The 23,940-nt window shown below is 42.8% G+C and overlaps 1 protein-coding gene across 2 annotated transcripts in view; it reads left to right on the top strand.

The window, feature by feature from the left end:
• The window catches only part of RMND5A (required for meiotic nuclear division 5 homolog A), a 58,829-nt gene extending 38,801 nt beyond the window's left edge, over positions 1-20,028 (top strand). Inside the window, exons 5-10 of one of the 2 annotated variants that reach the window (XM_021087279.1) lie at positions 8,064-8,230; positions 9,244-9,409; positions 11,749-11,851; positions 13,598-13,752; positions 15,288-15,375; positions 15,964-20,028. In XM_021087279.1, coding sequence (XP_020942938.1) covers positions 8,064-8,230; positions 9,244-9,409; positions 11,749-11,851; positions 13,598-13,752; positions 15,288-15,351 — 655 coding nt within the window. In that variant the 3' untranslated portion in view covers positions 15,352-15,375; positions 15,964-20,028. Of the gene's footprint in view, positions 1-8,063; positions 8,231-9,243; positions 9,410-11,748; positions 11,852-13,597; positions 13,753-15,287 lie in introns of both variants that reach the window. The other variant, XM_021087278.1, reaches the window with a different exon arrangement.

Here is a 23,940-nt window from a genome sequence, read left to right as displayed (position 1 = left end):
ATTTATAAGATCCTTTTAACTTTGTGCTTTTCCTGTAAGATCTAAGTGTCTTACTGATAACTCTACCATATCTATCAATTATTTCTCTAAATGTCTTCTTTATTTGTAGCCTCAAGCAGTGCTTCTCATGCCTTAATTTCCATCTACTTGGCAGCAGCAGTGGCAGTTACTGTACAGTTGTGCCTCGGTGTCTGTGGGGACATGATGCCAGGAAGCCCCGTGGATACCACAATTCATGGATGCTCACGTCCCTTATATAAAATGCCCTGGTACATTTGGCCCTCCATATCCGTAGGTTCTGCATCCATGGATACGTTGGACCAACTGTACAGTAAAAAGTTTCTTGTTTCACCTTTCTGGGAATATTGCCATGTTAAATATCAGCATGGGGGGAAAATTAGTGATAATTACAGTTAATTCTTCTTGACTGCTTATTATTTGCCTACCATTGTTCTAAGTATTTTACATATATTAGCTTATTCATCCTTGTAATAGTCCTATGAAGTAAGTATTCATTTTATAAAGGAGAAATTAAGGCCTAGAAGATGTTCCCTGAAAAGAATGTGGAATTAGAAGGTTAGTCAAGAAATGCTTTGTGTGATATTCCCTGATACTCTCCTCTTAGAGAACCACTGTAGCATATTAGATGGGCCATCAACAGTCCCACAGTAAAGAAACTCATTTGACTTTATAAAACCCAGTGTTTGCATATTTAACCAAAGAATCCTGGTCTCCTCCCACTCCCAGTAACACCTTAAAACTCACAGAATTGGAGTTCTGTAAAACATAAGTTTGGAAGATGTTAGTTTAGTAGAAATCTCCATTACAGCAACTCAAACTTTTCCAGCTCCTGTCTATTACTGGTGAGTGCAAAGCCAGTAATTACTGAACATCTTTTGTGGGCAAGGTACAGAAAATCCACTGTACTCAACTTGTACCAAAAGTTGAAAGATATGGGGCGTGAATTTGGAGAATTCTGGTTTAGATCCAAGGGGGGAAATATCTTTCGTGTTTCATGTGAGGCCTCTCCTGGGAGGAAGCCTCATGGAACCACCCAGGAGAGAGGGAAGAAGGTGAAAGGCCACAGCAGGTCCTCCAGGCAGCCTAGGCAGTTGAGGCAGAGGCCAGCCACAAAGATTGCTGTGGACAGAGGCCATAGGAGGATTGGATGAGAGGAGAGTCTGATGAGCATTAGCTCTTAACTACAGATAATGAGACAGTGGAAAGAAGGCAGTAAAGAATGGTAATGGATGTGGTAGAGAGAGGGGACAGAACAGCTAATTTTATATATGGGTCTGGTTGGGACTCTTCCTGTTCTTTTATTCTTGCCTCTGTATTTCTGAGTTTGTGTGCAGATTTTTCTCTTCATCTAGATTGCTTTATCTATTTCCCCCCCCCCCTTTTAATTTAAGGGCCGCACCCACGACATATAGAAGTTCCTAGGCTAGGGATCCAGTTAGAGCTGTAGCCCTGGCCTATACCACAGCCACAGCAACGTGGGATCCAAGTCGTGTCCGAGACCTACACTACAGCTCACGGCAACACGGGATCCTTGACCCACTGAGTGAGGCCAGGGATGGAACCTACATCCTCCTGGATATTAGTTGGGTTCGTTTCTGCTGCCCCACAATGGGATCTCTGCATTGTCTGTTTTTTGAATTCCTCGTGGTACCTATCATAGTGCTTATTTTGTAGTAGGCACTCAATAAATGATGGAATAGTTTGAAGGAGAACATTGAACAAACATGACTTCCTCCTTCACATGGCGGATAGAATCAGGAGCCAAAGAAACTGGTGTCAACAAGAAAGTAACAATAACTTAATATGGGAAGATGGAGAAAATTAGAAAAATAAAAATTGTCCTTGTAACTCTGTGTCAGTTATTGACATTTTGAAAGTGCTGTCTTGAGGGGCAGCCAGTTGATTGCCTTCCTGAAGGTGTTTCAAAGAGTAATACTGCCTTGGTGGGTTTCCATAGTCTAGGATCTGACTTTCAACCTAGCAGACTTGGAAAGCTGATTTTTTTCAACACCTGGAGCGGCCCAGTGCCCTCATAGAACTTGTTTAGGGGAGTTTGCAGTTCTGTTTGCACAGCCTCAGTAGAATGCCGTAAGGGAACAGAAACTAATGAGTGGTTATAAGAGAGAGAGAGAAACATTACAGGATTTTTCACAGAAGAGAAACTATTTTGTTAGTCTCGACCAGAGAAGAGTTTTGACTGGATAGGCCATGAACAGTCTCAGGCAGGCTGTTGAAATAGGAGAGGACTCCATCCTCAGGAGTCGTCTCCTAGCTGTTAGATGAGGCTGGAAATAAAAACCACAGAGGGATGTGACATGGGCTTACTGTTGTGATTTCTTGGCGGTGCGTGTGATTTCTCAGTAGTGTGTGTGTTTTCTCTTGAGGAGAAAAAAATGCTTGCTAGACTTCGAGAAATTGTTGTATTGTGAAGAACACAATTCATAAGTAGAGAAAGGTTTTAGAAAATGAAATGAAGGAAACAAGCCAAGGTGCCTGGTCCTAGAGCCTTGACTGCCACTGGAAAGTGGGTGGCAGTGATTAGCGGGTTTCTGGTATGTGTTCCCTCATTGTTAGTCCGTCTTCCTGGCAGGCAGTCTTGCTGACGCAGGCAGTTTTAAAAGCCACATAGAACCCCCAAATAAAGAACACTCTGACAGATGGACTGTTGGAGGAAAGGAACCAAGGTTCAAACAAGTTTGACTGTTCTCCCCACCATGTGAGGGTTTTCTCCTTTGTTTTTTTCTCTTTTGGTTTTGTTGAGGGATGGAGGTTCTTAATTCTGAGTGGGCAGAAGAGATGAGGGATCCACTCTTAACTCACTGTGCCCACACACTGAGTCTCATGCGAGAAGAGCTACCGTGTGAAAAAGAAGCCAATTGAAAATGGAGAGAGGGGCCCAGTGGAGAAGAAAACACAAAAGAATATACAAGCCAAAGGAAGCAAAGTATCTAGGGTCATCATTTTCCAATGTCTGTGTTGTGTTTGTTGCTGGCCAGAGTGTGTATGAAGTTCCAAGGCAGTGGCTACCCCTCAGGGAGCAGGTTAACATGCCTGTCTCTTACCTGGATCCAGCCTCACCAAGGACTTGAGCATCCTGGGAAATGAGTGGGCAAGCCATGACTGTAGAGAGATTAAGACTCTTCTTTTAAAAAAAGGGAAAATTGGGAGTTCCTCCTATGGCACAGTGGGTTAAGAACCTGATTACAGCAGCTTGGGTTGCTGTGGAGGAGTGGGTTCCATCCCTGGCCAGTGGGTTAAAGGATCTGGCATTGCCACAGCTGTGGCTTAGATTCAGTCCCTGGCCCAGGAACTTCCAGTATGCTTGGGGTGTGGCCATTAAAAAAATTAAAAAGGGAAAATTGAAACAAATTATTCCTGAGATGAAGCATTTAAAAGAATAAGGGAGTTCCCAACATGGTGCAGTGGAAACAAATCTGACTGGGAACCATGAGGTTGTGGGTTCGATCCCTGGCCTTACTCAGTTGGTTAAGGATCTGGCATTGCCGTGAGCTGTGGTGTAGGTTGCAGATTCGGCTCGGATCTGGCGTTGCTGTGGCTGTGGTGTAGGCCGGTGGCTACAACTCCCGATTAGACCCCTAGTCTGGGAACCTCCATATGCTTTGGGTGCAGCCCTAAAAAAAATAAATAAAATAAAAGAATAAGGAGCTAAACTAGGCCAGGAGGGGGAGCTAAAGGGGACTCTGGAATTTGTTCTTATAAAATGCTGACCTGTTACTAATTTAGGCTATAAAACCCTTGTTTTGTGGGTGGGAAACCAGCAGTAAAAGGTCACTAATCTGTGGAACTGCACTGTCTGACATGGTGACCACTTGTCATGTGTTGTTGTTTGGCCACATACTGAGCTCTGCCTTCCTGAGACCCTGTGAAGCTGAGGCGTGAAGGCTGTTGTTTGTGTGGTTTATTAAATAGCATCTAAGAAGGACAGATACTCACCCCAGCTCTGAGATGAGTAAAATGCTAGTAGCTCTAGCAATGGACTCAACTCCTATCTGAGAAATTACCACTCAAAAATATATCAGAAATGAAATGTTAGCTATCCTAAAGCAAAGTTACAGGGTTCTTCTTTTTTAAAAAAAATTTTATTTTCTGCACTTTGATTTTTGCCAGTCTGGATTTTTTTTTTTTCTTTTTTTTCTTTTAGAGCTGTACCCATGGCAACTGGAAGTTCCCAGGCTAGGGGTTGAATTAGAAGTACAGCTGCTGACCTTCACCACAGCCACAGCATTACCAGATCCGAGCCACATCTGCAACTTACACCACAGCTCATGGCAACACTGGATCCTTAACCCACTGAGCCAGGGCAGGGATTGAACCTACGTCCTCGTGGATACTAGTCAGGTTCATTATCCCTGAATCCTGTTCATTACCACAACGGGAACTCCCAGTCTGGATTTTTTAAGCACTTGGTTTGGTCACCAGTAATGTTTAGCCAAGTCCATACCTGTGAACTTCAGCTTTTAACCACAAGAAAGATAGCCCTAAGATAGACTAAAAAAACAAGATATTTATAACTCTCAAAAAAAAAAAAAAAAAAAAAAGCTGGAAAGCTTGTGGTGGAGTGTGCTGTAGGAACTGGCAAGAGGCATTTTTATTCACTGTTAACCAGAAACAGACACCAGCCCAGACTGGCAAAATGGTGAGAGCAGAGGGAGAAACAGACTGATGCTGTCAGGTTTCTGGGGAAGAAAGAACAGCTAACTATGAAAGTGGAATCTTATTTTAATTATTTTTGGAATAATATGGAAATTCTAAATATGGAGCATTGTTAGGGCCAAGTCTTTTTGGAGGCCTGACAGTGAGGATAATTAATGCTTCCTGTTTCTGTGAGATAATTGCCTAGACGTGGGTTGCCTCTAACTTAGTCACCTGCGTAAGTAGTGTTGTTTGGGGCCTTTTTATGGAAGAGGTCCAGAAGGTTTCTTTAGGAGAATGTAGTCGTGGTGGTGAACGAAGAGAATTGTGACATAGGTGACCTTACTGGGTGTCATTTTTTTGGTCTTTCTACAGTGTTTCTTTAAACAAGGTTCCAAAGCCATCAGTTCGTTCTCTTGTGGCCCACATTGGAGATTGGGAGCAGAGTTTCTTTTAAAAACCATGGTGAAGTTAACTGAATGTTTACATTTAGCTTGCTGATTGTAGTAAACATAAATTCAAGTAGTAAATTAGGAATTACGTTGTTTAAATAAATGACTCTTTAAGTTAAAAATCAAGGTAAATATATATATATAACTTGGAAAGCTATGAACTCGTATTCATAGCTTGAATTACTTTTAGGAAAAGTAATTTGCAGTTACTGTTAGCTCATTGATGAGAAAGGAAAGTTAAGAAATTTTGTTTACTTTTGCAGTAGCTTTAAAAGTTATTAAGCTTTTTAGGTATGACAGTAATATATGCCATTATAGGTCAGTGTTCTTTTTTTTTTTTTTTTTTTTTTTTTTGGTCTTTTTGCCTTTTTGCTAGGGCCGCTTCCATGGCATATGGAGGTTCCCAGGCTAGGGATCGAATGGAGCTGTAGCCACCGGCCTACCCCATAGCCATAGCAACTTGGGATCCGAGCCGAGTCTGCAACCTACACCACAGCTCACGGCAATGCTGGATCTTTAACCCACTGAGCAAGGCCAGGGATCAAACCCGCAACCTCATGGTTCCTAGTCAGATTCGTTAACCACTGCGCCACGACGGGAACCATATAGGTCAGTGTTCTTAAAAATCACTGTCATCTGGACTAATTGCTGTTCCTTGGTGCATCCTCTTGGTTGGTGCTGCTCTAACAGTTGGTACCCTGTTCTGATTGGTGGTAGCCCACACCACAGCAGTTGATGCACGAAATCCACCTTTCCTGAAATCATTGCTGTTAAGAATTCTGATGACTGGAAGGAAAATTTTTGTTTTCACATCTTCCCCCCCCTTAACATTTTATCATGAACATCGCCTTTAAAATTGAAATAGATTTTTTTTCTTGTTCTGTGAATTGCCCACTTATGGACTTTGCCCTTTACTAAAATTTATAGCTACTCTCTGTTAATTCCCTTCTTTGACTCTTGAAAACTGATACACACATATACACATATCTCATGTCAGAAACAAAAAAGAAAAAGCTCACCACCTCTTCTTACTTGTTAGTGGGAAAACATACTCATGCTTTTATGAGTGAGAGGGGGTAATGGTGAGTAACCTGATTTATTTATTTATTAAATTTTATTGGAGTATAGTTGATTTAGAAAGTTGTGTTAGTTCAGGTGTACAGCAGAGTTACTCAGTTCTACATATAGGTACACATATATCCCATCCTTTTTACATGCTTTTCCCACATAGTTGTCACACAGTATTGAGTAGATTTCTCTGTGCTGTACAGTGTAGGTTCTTGTTACATCTCTATTTTATAGATACATATGTGTGTGTATATGTAAGTGGCCTGATTTAAAGACACTTCTGGATCTGGAAGTCAGGAAGGTACCTGGCAGACCGGAGACTGCCACAAGCACAGTGCTTTTGGTGCTGGTGGCTTCTGTTGGGCATGCATACAAGACAGCCCCTGGAGGCCCTTTGCTGGTGTCAGAAGGATTTACCAGCTGAACAACATCATTAAATTAGTGCTAGGTGTGGGTCCAAGGCTTATTTAAATGTCAGTAAATAATGTCTAAGGTCCAAGTGATTAGTATTTTTAGAAATGACTTTGATTTTGAGGTCAGAGATGCTTCGTGATTTGATTCCAAGATGTGGATACATCAACAAGTTGATTAGAATACTCATAAGGGTGTGCAGGCCTCTTTGGGGAAGGGTAGGATCCAGTGAAAGTGCAGCTCTGTAAAGTCTTATCCCACCAGCCAGCCAGTTCATTGTGAGTAACCTGAAGCATTTTACTTGTAAGAGTCCATGGAGGAAATCAGTAGTTCAGGTTCGGAGGGGTCTTGTGAGTTGAATTCAGTGGGGAATATTTATAAGATCAGATTAAAGAAGAATGTGATACTAACATCTTCTACACATTAATATGTATAGAGAAATAAAGCAGTTTTTTTTTTTTTTTTTTTTTTTTTTTTTTTTCCGTCTTTTTGGGCTGCACCTGTGGCATATGGAGGTTCCCAGGCTAGGGGTGGAATTGGAGCTGTAGCCGCCAGCCTATGCCACAGCCATAGCAACACCAGATCTGGGCCACATCTGCAACCTACACCACAGCTCATGGCAGCACTGATCCTTAACCCACTGAGCGAGGCCAGGGATCGAACTTACGTTCTCATGGATATTAGTTGGGATTATTACCGCTGAGTCACAACAGGAACTCCAAGCAGTGCTTCTTACCACTTGCTTACAAATCTGACTTTTAACAGCTGGCTGATAGACTTCTGCTTTAGTGCTCACCTTTTTAACTGGTAGTCCCAGCTCAGGATTGGTTATTCCTATCATTTGTGCTGTTGAGGCCTGCGTCACTATGCTTTGGATCATTCAAAACTGCGTATTTCCCTCATTGGCACTGTTTGTACAAATCTTTTTATGATATGCTAAATGGTGTTTATATAGCTTTATCCTTCTGATAGTCTGAAAGCACCTTAAGGGTAAATACCTGAGTTTACTGTTTGTAACCTCAAAGCAAGTAGCACCAAGTCTCACACCAGTGAAAGTTTAAAGATAGCTGGTTTCCCTTCAGAATCTTGTGACTCACTTATAAACATGTCAGTTTAACAGGACTAGACTAGTCTTATGGCTGATGTTCGCTTCAGAGTGTAGCCTTGTGCAGTTCCAGATATGTCAGAATCCGTCTTGTCTTGGTGTAAAGCCTTATTAAATACATAATTATCATCTAACTTAATAATTTTTCACTGGCTAAAGAGTGTCTTTAAGTGTAGTTTGTTTCTTTACAAGTCTCGGCCTGGGAATTGATGATACCACCAACTTCCACAAGATGGCAGCCTAGGCCCTTTTTTTTTTTTTTTTTTTTTTTGGTATGTGTGAGGTTTCAAACCATTTTAACACACATGTCTGTGCTCTTAATTATTGTTAAAATCTTTTTTGCTTTTTTATAGATGGGCAGTATCAAACCGAGAAATGCTCATAGCCCAGAACAGCTCCTTGGAGTTTAAGCTACACAGACTGTACTTTATTAGCTTGTTAATGGGAGGCACTACAAATCAGCGAGAGGCATTACAATATGCTAAAAATTTTCAGCCATTTGCCCTAAATCATCAAAAAGGTGAGTTTGGAGTCAGATGTTTTTAATATTTGGAACAGGCCTATAGCCGCCACTGGAATTTAAGTTTATCTTAACTAGATCTACTGTATATTTGCTAATAAACAAACAATTGAAGTCCCTGCTTGTCCTCCTGCCCCCATGCTGCTGTTACTGTCACCACAGAGTGTCTGAAAGTGCAACAGGGTGACAGTAATTTAACCCCAAGTGTCAGGGTGGGAGCACCGGCTGGTTTAACAGCCAAAGATATGTGATGGCCCCGTTTATGACATAATTGTTACTCCTATAGATAAAGGTAATTATACTGTGCTGTGTGTATAAAAATAAAATAATTACAGGTTCAGTATTTAGTGCTTTCCTTTTCTTCTTCTTTTTCTCTCTGCTATTTCTTTAATAGAAACCAAGCTCAAGGACCAGAATTTTTTCTTTATGGCCGCACCCATGGCATATGGAAATTTCCTGGGCCAGGGGTTGAATCTGAGCTGCAGCTATGCAGGATCTTTTAACCCACTGCGCTGGGCCAGGGATCAAACCCACACCTTTGCGCTGACCTGAGCCACTGCCGTTAGATTCTTAACCCACTGTGCCACAGCAAGAACCCCTCCAGAATTTTTTTTTTTTTTTTTTTTTTTTGCCATTTCTAGGGCCGCTCCCGTGGCATATGGAGATTCCTAGGCTAGGGGTCAAATTGGAGCTGTAGCTGCCAGCCTACGCCAGAGCAACTCGGGATCTGAGCCGCATCTGCAACCTATACCACAGCTCACAGCAGCGTTGGATCCTTAACCCACTGAGCGAGGCCAGGGGTCGAACCCGCAACCTCATGGTTCCTAGTTGGATTCGTTAACCACGGAAGGAACTCCAAGAACCGCCCCCCCCCCCGAATTTCCAAAGGTGTTACTGAGAAGTAATTTTAGGCCATGTCAACTGGGGGAATTCTTGCCTTTTTCAGTGTATTACTCGAAGGTTGTATTTTAGGTGAACATTCACACCCCCAAATTGCTGCTGCTTTTGTTTAGACATTCAGGTTTTGATGGGAAGCCTCGTGTACCTGAGACAAGGGATTGAGAACTCACCGTATGTTCACCTGCTTGATGCAAACCAGTGGGCTGACATCTGTGACATCTTCACACGGGATGCCTGTGCCCTTCTGGGGCTCTCTGTGGAGTCCCCACTCAGCGTCAGGTATGGAGCTTGGCCCTGTCCGTTGTTGAAATATGCACCGCACTGGTCAGTTCTGCTTAATTTGTTGTCTAGTTCTTGATGTTTAAAGCTGGTAGAACATTTGTCTTTCCGAGGAAGAGTATAGTTGGTATTTCAAGAGATCGTCACAGTTGGTATTACAGAGCTTTAGAGCAGCAGCTATCAGTGTGGTCTCTGATCCTTCGAGGGTCTCTGAGAGCCTTTTCCTCTGTGCTCACGCTGTGGGTTAAACTGCTTCAGCCTCAGCAGATGGGGGCAGTGGTCCCAACCCCCACAGGAGCTTGCTGTATTCCTCACCCCCACACACTTGCAGATGTTTTAGTTTTACTCTGCCTTTGAATACACATCTTTTGAATACTCTGCCCAAATTGGAAGTTCAGATGAAGCCCTTAAGCTTCACGCCATTTCCTGAGGCAGCATGGCCACTGTCTTAAGAAAAGCGTCTGTATGATGTTTGAGTTATGAGCTAAAAAAATAGTTGCTTTTTTCCCTGGAACATAGGTTTCACTTGAAAAACCACTAAAAGACAGACTCTAGTTATTCACATTCAGGTTTTTGTCAGATGAGTAAAGTAATAAGCCTGTCACGTTGGGAAAGCAACTGGTGGTATCTTTTGCCATAGTAATACATTCAAGATTTTAAGCTAAAATAGACTTTGGGAAAATGTGGGCCCCCTACCTCTGTGAGCTGGGCAGCTTCCCAGTGCTTTAGAACATTTCTGATGAGATTGATGGTGGTAATAAGGAAATTGGATTTTATATTATGTAATGAAATGTGCTACCACTTGGGAAATCATTGTGATCTTAGAAGATCACGCATGGGTAAAAGGCTCATTCAGAGAACAAGACTGTTGGGTTTTAGTGGAGCAGGGTACAAAAATCCAATGGCAAGACTCAGATTCCACTTTGCACGTAACCTTTGAAAAACTGCTTCTTGTTGAGTTTTGGTGAGGCATTAAAGAACAATATCCACAGTTATCTGGAAAGGCGATTAAAACACTGCATATGTGTGTGAGGCTAGATTTTTGTCACTTACACGTCAGCCAAAAGATGACATTGCAGGGGGTTGAATGCAGAGGAAGGTGTAAGAATCCACCTGACTTCTGTTAAGGGAGACATTAGAAAGATTTGTGAAAATGTAAAACATTGCCACTCGTCTAATTTTGGTTTGGAAAAGAGACTTGTTTTTTGTGAGAATGTTATTTATGATAACATGATTTGATGATTTTTAAGTGCATTAATATTTTAAGGATTTCTCTGTTTTAATTTCTAGTACAATAAATAATGATAGATATAACCCACAAAAACAGATGCTCTTTGAGATCCTTATATTTAAGCCTTTAAAGAGGTCCTGAAATCAAAAAGTTTAAGAACCTATTTTAAGGAGTTCCCGTTGTAGCTCATTGGTTAACGAACCTGACTGGGATCCATGAGGATGTGGGTTCCATCCCGTCCACACTCAGTGGGTTAAGGATCCGGCCTTGCCATGAGCTGTGGTGTAGGTCGCAGACACAGCTCGGATCTGGCGTTGCTGTGGCTCTGGCATAGGCCAGCAGTAGTCATTGTGATTAGACTCCTAGTCTAGGAACTTCCATGTGCTTCAGTGCAGCCCTACAAGCAAAAAAACAAAACAAAAAAACCCCATTTTAAGAAGTAACTTTTCCAGTGTTCGTTTAATTCCTCAAGTGTTTTGAATCTCTGCTGCACCTTAGGCATTATGAAGGACAGAGAGGTGAATAAGGTGCAGCCCATCTGCACATGGAGACAGACAGGTGCCCTTAACTCTAACGAGCGCCAGGATTGCAGGTCAGGCAGAGGGACAGGTTGGACTATGATGAGTCATCGAAGGCCTTGGGCCACCCCAGGGAGCTCTGCAGCTGTGGTGGCCTCTGGAGTTGTGTCCTCGTGTGGAGCATTCATCGAACGTGACCCCAGTCAGGTCTCTGTCTTCAACTGAGGACAGTCCTACAGGGAGAGTTGACAGCCAGCACTTGCAGAGCTGAGCAGTGTGTGCTTCTGCTCTGGACAGAGGTGATCTGGGTGTGGAAAGAACTGGGCAAGAAAATGTGTCAGAGTAGCATGAATGTCAGGAAGGCCACTAATGACTGGTAAACAGAGCTTATTCAGTCTAGTGGTTTTGTAAACATGCATGTGTGCACATGGATGTGCTCTCGTTTAGCAAAACAGGGGGCTTTGTGATGCTCTGAGTCCAGCGACCAGGGCCCTCTACACGCAGCACGGAATCTGGAAGAATTGTCTTGTCCTGGGACCAACTTCCTGACGCCTGGCCTGGCATTAACATTTCCTCTCCTGTCCTCCCAGTTTCTCTGCAGGTTGTGTGGCGCTGCCAGCTTTAATTAATATCAAAGCTGTGATTGAACAGAGGCAGTGCACTGGAGTTTGGAACCAGAAAGATGAACTACCCGTGAGTTCCATTTCTATTGGTTATTACCTCTCCTGTCATTAGAAGAAAATAGATGTTAAGGATTTAAAATGTCTGTCTTGCCTTTTCCTCAGGGAGCATTATTGTAACCATACGGCAGGGATTCTTTTATGTCCATGTAGACATGATTAAACATGGAAGTGGGCAGCTAGGACATTCTGGAGGTACTGGAGTTTTCTTACCTTTCAGACTTAGAGTGGCAGGCATCAGAGGAAAGGAAACCTCGGAAGAGGAGAGTATTAGAAGAGAGGAGGGTGGTGTATACTGGAGCACGTGGTATATTCCACGGCACAATTGGTAAATCACACTTGTAACATTAATTTTTTAAAATCTAAAAGTGATGAGTCAACTTGATTGGATTTAGTTTGTCTTAGACATTGATATTTATGAGCTCATTGGTTTGTGCCAGTTTTATGTTTCTAATACCAATTAAAATAAGTATATAGCTGTCAAAGATCACCCCAGTGACACCTGCGGTCATCAGTGACCCCCAGTGCTGCGCATCCACTGTTGTAGAGGAACGGGCCATGGTTTTAAATATCTGCTCCAGTCACTTGCTAGCTCTAACTTGTCAAAGCAGTAGTTTGTCCATCTCTAAAATGGGGACCATCCTTCTGTTTATGGGGCTGTTAAATGCTAGAGATGATAGAGGTTTGCTTAGAATAATAATATGGGCCGTGTAGTAGGTCATCAAGTAGTAGTCATGACATGGAATAACAGAGGTCAGAGGTCATCATGTGTGTGTTTGCACTGGGCCTCTGACAGTTTAATGGGAATTACTGTTCTTGTTACAACTGTGTCTCCGACCCTGAAGGGCTAATTCGCGTTTGGCTTTTTGCTTTTTTCTACCACCCTGTGCGCAGCTTTGTCTGTAGTTACCTTGCCAGCTGGTAACTGTCGCGTTGCCCCAGCTTCTCAGAGATCTGTTATGATTAAAGGCGCAGGTGTGTTCCCAGTCCTGAGAGAGATCAGGACACAGGCAGTGCCCTGCGTGGCTGCTGCTCATGCAAGCGATGAACAGCACTCATAGAAAAGAGTCTGGGTGACAGTCTTTCATATTAATAGCCATCTTAGATTTAGAAGGAAAAATAATGAACTGACATCATGGAGCCTCTGTAACGTGCTAACCCTCTTTGCTAAGATGATTTCACAGCTTTTGTTTTGTTCACTGCAAAGAGAGGTGATAAAAGTGCGGTGGGCTCAGATGGATGGATTGTGACTTGTCCTGCTGAACTTTAGTTGAAAGCCCTTGTTTCAGGTGATTTCTCTGGACAGTTCCACAGAAAACATGGGAGACCCAGATCTGAGGCCCACAGAGCAGTAAACGATGTTTTGTCTGCCTTTAAAGGAATTATCACACTGAATTGCATCACCTTGCTAAGTGTGTCCTAAAAACAGTCGGGATATCTGGCGGATTTACTCTCCCACACATCCTGAGTTTTCTAGTGTGTGATTTCTAGGGCACTGCCTTGCTTTTGACTCTTGCTCTAAGACATCAGAATTTGGTTGTTATGGAGTGTTATTTCAGATAATTGTGAGGGTTAGTTTAGAATTATGAGCTACTACTTTGAATCCCTGAGACCATCCATCTAGTTTAGAAGAGTTTAAAAGTTACCTTCAGATAAGTAGGCTTAATGAATGTTCTTTGCTACAGAATGCATTATTAACCTGCAGATGGTTTTCTGAAATATAACTTGAGCTTTTTAACTCTTTTGAAAAAAATAACAGATTGAAGTGGACCTTGGTAAAAAGTGCTGGTATCACTCGATATTTGCCTGTCCTATTCTTCGTCAGCAAACAACAGATAACAATCCACCCATGAAATTGGTCTGTGGTCATATTATATCAAGAGATGCCCTGAATAAAATGTTTAATGGTAGCAAGTAAGTGTCTGACTTTTTAAATATGAGTTTAAAAGAATACTCTTTGGAACTTAGAAGATAAGTAATAAGGATAAATAAATGCAGCTAGAATTCAAAAATATATTTAACTATTCATTTAGCATAGTGGGCGGTACATCTTTTGTCAGTCTTAAATTTGTTCATGGATTTATTGATTAGATTTATAAGCATGGTCTTTAACTCTTAACTTTTTGGGTGAATGGTATATTGTCATCCCAGCCCCTCCCCTGCCACTTACACAGATGGTAACGTACTATATATACTCTTCTGAACTTTGCATTTGTCACTTAGTGACATATCTTTTTTTTTTTTTTGGTTTTTGTTTGTAACTTTGTGATACATCTTGAAGGTCCTCTTTGTGATATAGAAAGAGCCCCTGTTCTTTTTTAAAGCTGCAGAGTATTCTGCCATATGAAATACAATTTACATAGCCAGTTCCCTGATGATGAACATTTAATTTTTGTTAATGTAAAGTGAATTACCTTACCAATATGTGATTTATAAATTTGTAGAATTAGAATGACTACTTCATAGCGTATATACATTTATGATTTTTATACGTAAGGAACCCAACTTTTACAAAACAGTTTTAAAACCTTATTTGTAGGAGTTCTGTCACGGCTCTGCAGTATCGGACCTGACTAGCATTCAAGAGAATGGGGGTTCGATCCCTAGCCTCGCTCAGTGGGTTAAGGATCTGACGTTGCCCTGAGCTGTGGTGTAGGTCGACGATGCGGCTCAGATTGCACATTGCTGTGGCCGTGGCTGTGGTGTAGGCCAGCAGCTGCAGCTCTAATTTGACCCCTAGCCTGGGGAACTTCCATATGCTGTAGGTGTGGCTCTAAAAAAAGAGCTTTAACTCCCCCCGCCATTTCTACCTTAGACAGCGAGACAGTTTTACATTGGAGTTCATTTCACATCCCTTATGGTGAAGTCTTTATTTTGAGAGGAGGAACTGGCATGTACTAAAGCACCCAGGGGGTGCAGGGGGTGGGGTGCCTAGGCTCCAGGCTTGATCTTGGTTCAGACCATGCTGGTTCTGTGCGCCACTCCAGGGCATCGTGTGCCACGATGGGGCACAAAGGCTGCATGCCCTGTCGGCTTAGCAGCTGGTGTCACATTTACTGCATGGGTGTGGCTTGTGACACCGATGCATCTGAAAGTCTTTTCGAGATAGGTGCAAGCTAAGCCTTGGACAAGAAAAATTGGATTGAGTTTTGAAACCCCCAAAGCAATTTTCAGAACAGTTGTCTTTGTTTTGTTCACAAAATAATTTTCACTCATCCACTGAAAAAGAGCCTTTCAGTTTAGAGTTTTGCTTGGACAGTGTGTATTTGTGACCATTCAAACTTGGCTGTTACATTAAGGGAAAGCACACTTTTTACGCTTGAAGGAAAAAACAGACGTGTGTGTGTGTGTGTGTGTGTAATTGTTAAAGGTTTGCTATACCTAGATGAAAATTGAATGCTCGGTACTGATCCTGTTCCTTGATTCGATGTTTTCTTTCTTGTCTTTAGATTAAAATGTCCATATTGCCCAATGGAACAAAGTCCAGGAGATGCCAAACAGATATTTTTCTGAAGAAATAACTCTAGTTTGCAATTTGTAAGTGAAACTGAATCGAGGGCGCATTTCAGAAGAGAACGTTCCATTTAATGCAGCTAACCAAGGACTCCCATGTTTATATAAGCTAATGCTCCAGAAACTTTGCCAACATTTTAGTGTGTACACACGGAGGGGAGTGTGCTCCAGATAAATATTATCATAGGGCTTTATTATATTCTTGGTCTTCATTTCTGATCAAGTAAATACACCAGCAGTTGTCATTCAATGCAGGTTTTTGTACTTAATTATATGGTGATTTTTTTACTTTTTAAGAGCAGAAACAGAAATTGACCTCCCCGCCATGTGTTTAATATTTCTCCTGCTTTTACTTTTTGTCATTTTCTTGGTAACTGTAAGCCTTGAGGATGTTTGTGAAAGGTTTTATTTCCTGTTACGTATACATAATTAAATGAAAATTCTTCAGAAAAAAAGTTTGAAAAACTGAATTGTGGTTCTGAAACGAATTTGCCAGGTTTTTTTTTTTTTTGTTTTTGCGTTTGTTTTTTTGTTTGTTTGTTTGTTTTTGGCTTATGAAAGAAAGCTGTGATAGATTCTACATTTGCTTTCTGATGTTTTCCTTTGCTCCAGCTCTCGCCGAGAAGTCAGCAGACCTGCATCTGTGCTCTGCCTGTAGCCCCAGTGGGCTGCCCGTTAAAAAATTCCATCACAAATTTATTAGCAGGTCGGCGTGAGAAGGCTTCCACTAGAACAGAGTGGAAGCAGTACCGTTGTTTCTTTGCTTTTCTTGCCAAGAGGTGCTCGTTTTAAAAGTGTGTTCAATAAAACAAATTCCGAAGTTAGAATGTTCTTCAGTGGCTGTTTGCTCTCTTGGTCTTGGTGACCCCTCTTCTCTGAAATCTGCCTTCAGGACTTGGCTGTCTCCTGCATTTGTATATCACTACAGACACAGTGTTGTGTGTGCGCGTGTGTATATGTGCACCAGCATCAAACATTGTGTATCTGGAAGGGAAGAAGCATGTTCCAGTCCTAAGACGCAGTTTCCAGACTCATCGCTTTCAGTCCTTGAAGATAGAAGCTAGCGGATTTTCTGTAGTGCAGAATATGTTTATGCCCTTTTTGTATTTGAATAATATACTGTTCAATGCCTCTTTTCTGCAAAGTGTATCATCTCATTGACTGTGAATCTGTATATTACTCTAATGGATACAGATAATGGTCTTTTCTCTTGTGAGGTACCTTCATGTAATGCACTGTCCAAAAACAGCCATGTGTACGAGTCTTTCTCTGTATCACGAACTGCATGGAAAAAGACTCCTGTGGACATAATTCTGACTTAAACCCATGAAGTTACTTCAGTTTGAGAAGCCTGTCTTATGGAAATCACCAAATACTTTACTACTCGATTTCATCTGACATGGAACTGAATATCAAATCCAGGAACCTTCCATGAGAAAATGAAAAGAGAAGAGTACACTGAAGCAAAGAGAAATGGGACACTTGGCATTTCAAACTGCGGACTGACTTGGTTTGCCGGGCAGGGAGATAACAGACTTGGTGCTAAGTCATTTGGAAACCATCTGCTCTGATGGACAGGCCTGGATGGTGTAGCCCGAGATATTGACCTGGGAGAGCGGGCGTCTTTTGGTGAAGGAGGGGGGACTGTTTGGTGGCAGTGTGTGATCAGGCCTCTGCTGAGGTTCCCGTGTGCCATGGGGCTTAGCTAGGGGGTGATGGGCCCGGCTCAGAGTGCTCGCTCTGCCCCATCTCTGGCTTGGCTGCCCAGTGACTTCTGCCCCGTGATTCCCCTTTCCTGGTGGAATCCTCTCCCCACTAATTCAGTGAAGAAAAGCAGAGAAGCTCCTTGGACTCCAGAAGGAGAAGGTAGAAAATTCCAGGCAGCGCTCTGGTTGAGGATGTAAGACCGGTTTATTATATATTTTTTCCTTTGTATTAAAACCCAGAGTGTGATCTCCCCCCCACACACACACACCTTTTTTCTTTTTTTTTTTCATTAGGCCAGATTTAGTTTTAATCACAGCTTGTTCTTACCTTTCCACCTCAAACACCTACACAACATTTAGGCTTTGTGTAAGGTTCGAACAGTATAGACATTGCTCTAGACTGGTGGTAAATGTTTTTGGTGGCCAGACACTTCACATAGCTGGCTCAGGCCACCTTCAAGGACAGAAGCCTGAGAGAGCTCTGCTCTGTCCCTCTCCCGGTGTTGGGAATCCTGTTGACGGTTTTCTGTGCAGTTCATGAAACCTCAGAAAGAACATACTTTACCTGAAGCATTTGACTTTACAGCTTCCTGTGCCAGGTCTCTGTGGTCTCACTGGGCAAGGGTAGGGGTAGGGCCACCAATTTGAAACTCTACTGATGTGACAGTTAAACAGGCACATGTTATCTTGCGACCTTCTTTAAATGCATGGTGAATGTGAAGGAGACAGGTGGCTTTGAAGAGACCAGACCTTAACCAAAGATGCTGAAATTCAGCATGCTGTCCTTTCTACCCTAGAAATACCTTTGCCGGTGTTGGTAGGACCGCATCAGTGCTGAGGCTGCAGGTCTGCAGTGTGGAAGGAGGCGTTGTGCCACGCTCTGCCCTCTTGCAAAAGCTTGTGAGAGAGCAAAGATGTATACAGTCGTAACTGTATGTTGAAAACAGAATTTCAGAGTGGTTCCTTAAATTTCCAGTTAGGAAACCATGTCCACTTACCAGCTGTGGACAAAGGCCAAGGGACTGCGCTAAACCCATGAAACCGTATCAGATCCTTAGATTCTGACTTTTAGAGCATCTGTGCTTCCCAGTACAGTCTGAAGCACGGTGGCTAAGTTGTCTTTCAATCTTTCTTCTCCTTTCTGTGATTGTCACAGATGATGCCATTTCTGTTGTTTTAGTGGTGATTATTTGACATTTCTAATCCATAAATGAACGGGTATTGGTGCCTCTTAATTTTTAAAATTTTGAAGAAAAGAGCCACCTCATCTTCATAGGGTGTGTATTTTGTGAGTGTATGAGCATTTAATTGAAACTAAGAAAGTTATGAAGTCAATCTTTTGATTTTTTTTTTTTTTTCTGAAGCAGCTGATGTGTACAGAGACACTAAAACTCACACCACTTTATGTGGGGAACGAGGATCCTTTTTTCTCTCCAGGTAGTCCCGCGGGGTGTGCAGTTTAAGTTCAGTGTGTCTTATGCCGTGAGTTATTTCCGCCTCGGAGGCTTTAGCCTCTGGGACAGTAAATACTGCAGAAACCAAGAACTCTTGGTTTATCTGCACGAGACAAGCTGCTGGTAGACGTTAGCCCTCTGGTTTTCCAGCTCAACCTCTGATGAAGTAGATTGACCATCAGGCTGGTCAGTCTGCTTAGTCAGTGACTCAGGTTCTTTTCAGGGAAGGCCTGGAGGCATGTTTGGTTCATTTCATCGCCAGGACGTGTAAGGTGAAAACACAAACCAAATACCTTTCATTACTTAACTCTACGTACATGACCTTCGGTAACACTAGAAGGCTGTGGTCTTGAGGGGATGTGAGCACACTTGCGTGATACACGGAAGGGATGGTGCTTCATAAGCCTGTCCAGCTGTGGCAGGTTTGGTTTAGCACGGTGGTGTGTACCTTGGGAAAGTACAAGCTTCATGAACTGTTCTTATTAAACTATAATTGAATAGATACCAAAAATAGAATGACAGATGTATTTTAATAGCAGATGAGGCAGATTAGTTTTAGGGTGAGTTTTTCCCACTGTTGATTTTACGTCATGACACAGGGAGAGAAACAAGTTCATTTTCAAAACATTTTCCTCTGCAGTTTTAAACTGTAGTGAGTATCTGCTTCATTGACTTCCAAAGAGGCAGAAGCAGCTGGCATTGGCTTCGAGCACATGCTTTGTTTCATATTATGATTGATGACCTACATTCTTATTTTAACAGTCACTTACTATTCTCCAGCAAGGCAGATGGGGGGTTCACTAGGACGTAGTGCCTGATCTTTGGGGAAGGGGTGGGAGTGAATGTACTGGGGATGGGAGGGAAGCAGGAGAAGATAATGGCAGCGTGAGTGAGTGTGCATGGGTCTGAAATTCACCTTTAACCCCCACCTGTGTCTAGCAAGGAACAGGTCTTTAATGTATTTTGCTCAAGACTGCAGTGTGCATGTATTTTTTTTCCCCATCCATGTTTTCTAAACTTAAAAGAATTCATCAAATCATCTTGTTCAGATGGCTCAGGATTGTATTTCTTTTGCTTACCCTGTGCTCTTGGGTTCTATAGTATTTCTATAATTATGTAACAATAGTGTTGCACTGTAATCTATCATATAGAGCTATATGTATGGAAAATTTTGATCAGTTTTTTAAGAAATGTACCCTGTTTGCAAAGGCACAATAAAAGTTGCATCTTATAGACTATAGGCAATAAAGCTAACAATAAACCTTATTTAACACAAACCATATTCACATTCTCTGTTCATTTGATCTTGAGAAAAATCTAGCATATCCAGTAGTTTCAGGGATTTCATTTTAACTTAAAAGGTTCTGATGTATTTAATTTATAAATTTCAGACTGATATAATAGAGTTTTGGAAAACTATAAGAAATGCTTTGTTAATGTGTGTATTCCTATGTAAAACACATGGCTTCTCCTGTGTATATTTTTAAAAAATTAAAGAAATGCACATTTGAAAAGTGTTTTGTGAACCCGTCTGTATAAATGTGACAGGTGCCAGAGGTATGAGGGGAGGGAATGTGGAGGTAAGAGAACGTGGCTGTCTGCATTTGCCAAGGGTCTGCATGTAAAGAAGGTAAGAAAACATCTGTCACCATCTCATCCTGTTTCTGTGTCACCAGTAGGATGAGAAGCAGAGGTAGGTGGGCACCATCCCCAGATTCTAAGGGGGGGAGTTGGGTTAATGTTTACCGGTTCCTGCCCCTTATGCTCACCCTGAGGATGGCGGGGACTCTCTGACGAAGTGAGTAGTGTGTGACTGGGAGGGGGGGCCCCCGAGACAGCTCTGCCCAGGCTGCTGGTGCAGTGGGGTGTGTATACTCAGCCCTGCCAAGGAGGAACGGGGGATGGGTTGTCTTATTCCACACAAGCTAAGGTGGTAGAGACCAAGGATCCGTTTGTGCTGTTTTGGTATATTTTCAGAGAGATTCACTCTTACCGGAGGTTTTAGAATGTTTCCTACCCATGGGTCCTCACTGTGGGTCCCACCAGCCACATCTGGAGCCATTCGTCCAGGGGGTGTAGACGAGGCCTGGCATCACTGCTTATCCTTGCAGCATCTGGGATTCTCTCCAGAATCACAGCGTGGTCTCTAGCCAGCATCAGCATCACCTGAGAGCTTGTGAGAAATGCAGACTCTCAGGCCTCTGAAGCAACACCTACGTGCTCCTGAGAAAACTGGCTTCCCTCCCAAGGAGCCTCTTGGATGCTCCCTTATTTTATGAAGTACCTTCCCTCTTAAATGTGGCAGATAAGGATTTCTCGGGTACTGAACGGAATTTACCCCCAATGACTAAGTCCTGAGTCATCAAGAAAAGTTAAATTTAGTGTGCTTTGAACTCTGTTGGTGTACATTTTTTTTTTAATCGGTGTATTTCTTTAGGCATCCAGGTAATTGAGGTTTGTTACATTTGCAGAGTGGCAAGATGCATTTTCCACCCAAAATGGGAAAAGATAGAAAACACCAAAGAAGTAAAATAATGGAATTCTGTAATAGCAAAATAAAGACTGAAAATGCACCTTCAAATAAACCGCTTGATGCCCCTTGCCCCCTAGTAGAGACTTGATGGTAAACAACATCCCAACAAATAGAAACAGCGCTTCGCAGATGGCATGCTTTCCTTTTTTTCCCTGGTAACCAGTAAGAATATTACCCTTTATGCACATAAAGTATCTAATTCTGAAACAAGTTTTACAAAACCAATGCCTATGTGTTGTACTCTGATCCTGATACTTTCGATTATTTGGTTAATGCTCATCAAGACAGTTGGTTTTATGACTTGCTGATGAGTTGAGATGCACAGTTTAAAAACAGCTTGCATTGGAATTCCTATTGTGGCTCAGCAGTAACCAGCTGATTAGTATCCGCAAGGATTCGGGTTCTGTCCCTGGCCTCACTCAGTGGATTAAAGGATCTGGTGTTGCCCTGAGCTGCAGTGTAGTTCGCAGATGTGGCTCGGATTTGGCGTTGCTGAGGCTGTGGCTGTGGTGTAGGCCAGCAGCTGTAGCTCCGATCCAGCCCCTAGCCTGGGAATTCCATATGCCAAGGGTGCAGCCCTAAAAAGCAAAAAACAAAACAAAAACTGTTTGCATTAAGGGACAGTGATAGAATAATCCATTCACAAAGCTATATTGGAATTTCTGTCAATATACACACATGATAGAAAGGGTTTTTTTCTTTTTCCAAAAAACTTCTTGCCCCGAAGTGTTACACTCCTGTGCATCGTCTAGCAAATATAATAAAGCATAGGCTCCTGGGTGTGAGGGAATTTTGCCTGTGCAAAAAAGTGCAAAGTGCTTCATGCTAGTTAATAATTTAAGCATATGTGTGCATGATAAAAGCAAAAGGCATTTAACGTAGCAGGATATGCCCCCTTCAACCATTCATGGAATTTTTAAGTGCCAGGCACTGGGAAGGAGCAGGGTCCTGGCCTCCTGGACCTTATAGACTGTTGGTGGATACAGAAAAGTAAAAAAGTACCAAAATTATAGTGAGGTTAATGCTCACCCGTGACCTAATTACTGGGGAGCGATGGGAGGGGAGGGGAAGGGAGAGATGCAAATGAATTGTGTTTTAAGACCACTCTGGCCACAATGGGATAAAAAGTGGTTGGGAGAGGGGACAGGCCAGTAGAGTAGGTAACTGAGGACTTTTAGTTTTTATTGAGCCCTGAGTCCCAGGGGTAGAGTGGTGAACAAGAGAGACTTTACACTTGGTGATCCCGTTGTGGCACAGCAGAAACGAATCCGCCTAATCACCATGAGGTTGCGGGTTCAATCCCTGGCATCGCTCGGTGGGTTAAGGATCTGGCATTGCCATGAGCTGTGGTGTAGGTTGCAGACATGGCTTGGATCCCGCTTTGCTGTGGCTGTGGCATAGGCTGGCGGCTGTAGCTCCAATTCAACCCCTAGCCTGGGAACGTCCATATGCCACGGGTGTGGCCATAAAAAGCCAAAAAAAAAAAAAAAAAAAAAATCTACTCTCAGGGTGCTCTGAGGCAGGAATGTAATGAAAATACAGCAAGGTGAAGTTTTTTAGGCCACACACAGTACTCTTACAGAGACCCGCTGAGGTGTTCTTGTCTCTCAAGCGATGGTGCTCCTTGCTCTGGTTCTGAAAGGAGTTCCCACGTCTTTCCATTGTCTCCTTTTTCTAGGTGAGCTTCTGACCTCCTGCTCTCCGCAGTTGGTCTCCTACACCATGTGGGTTGTGTGATATTCTGCCAATTTCCTGTCAGCGTTGGTCTTTTTACTCCATTTGAAGACTGCATTCAGCCACTGATCAAGGGCTGCCTTCAAACAAGGGACTTTGGTGTCATTTCCCCTCTAAAGCGAAAATGTACCTTAAAAGGAAACACCTTGTTTGTTGGCGTTCATGACTGTTTTGGGAGCTTTCCCCTTCTGAACATATTAGAGGTGCATTTTAGGTTTCCTTTCATTCTTAACACAAGACTGTGTTGCTTTTAGCTGTTTTACTTTTCATCTTTTTTCTTTTTAGGGCCGCACCTACGGCATATGGAGGTTCCCAGGTTAGGGGTTGAATTGGCACTGCAGCTGCCAACCTACACCACTGCCACAGCAACTCGGGGTCCAAGCTGAATCTGTGGTCTACACCATAGTTCAGGGCAACACTGGATGCTTAACCCACTGAGTAAGGCCAGGGATCGAACCCAACTCCTCATGGATACTAGTTGGATTCATTAACCACCGAGCCATGACGGGAAGTCTGCTTTTAGTTATTTTAGATGAGTGTGCTCATCAGCCCTACAGAGGAATCTCACAGGAATTTACTAAATTGCCTCGAGAGCTTTGAGAGGTGGTTCTAGAAATTGGGGCTGAGGACCCAGGTCTTTGCTAGTGTGTACCGGTTAGCTGCACGGGTGCAGTAGGCAGTCCAGGGGTTTGTGTGGAGGCTTCATGTCATCCGGGAACCCAGGCTTCTGTCATTCTGCTTCACATCCTGGACCTGTGGCCTCAGTTTTACCCCTGATCACGTTCTGTTCCAGGCAGGAAGGAGGAGGAAACGGGGTGGAAAGAGCAAAAGCTTCCTGCTGAGTTAGCCCCTTCGAAGTCTTTACTAGCCACACTTGGCTACAAGGATGCCTGGGAAATGCAGTCTTTGGGCCAGGCACATTGCACCTGTCATAAAATCAAGGTTCCGTTAGGAAGCAAGAAGGGGAGAATGGCTGTTCGGACAGCAACTTGCAGCCTCTGCCACACTTATCTGTGCATCTCAGGCAGGAAACGGGTAAAATTTCATTCACAGAATGGAATGAAGTCATCGGCACCAGTAGTCAGTGCAGCCTTTCCCTTGCTCATCTCATCTCAGACAAATGAGTCAGCTGTCACTGAACTGTCTCCCGGAGCTGCATTTC

Source organism: Sus scrofa, chromosome 3, assembly GCF_000003025.6.
Source record: "Sus scrofa isolate TJ Tabasco breed Duroc chromosome 3, Sscrofa11.1, whole genome shotgun sequence".
Lineage (NCBI taxonomy): Eukaryota > Metazoa > Chordata > Mammalia > Artiodactyla > Suidae > Sus > Sus scrofa.
The sequence above is the reverse complement of the archived record's forward strand: the minus strand, read 5'-3'. Positions and strand labels throughout refer to the sequence as shown.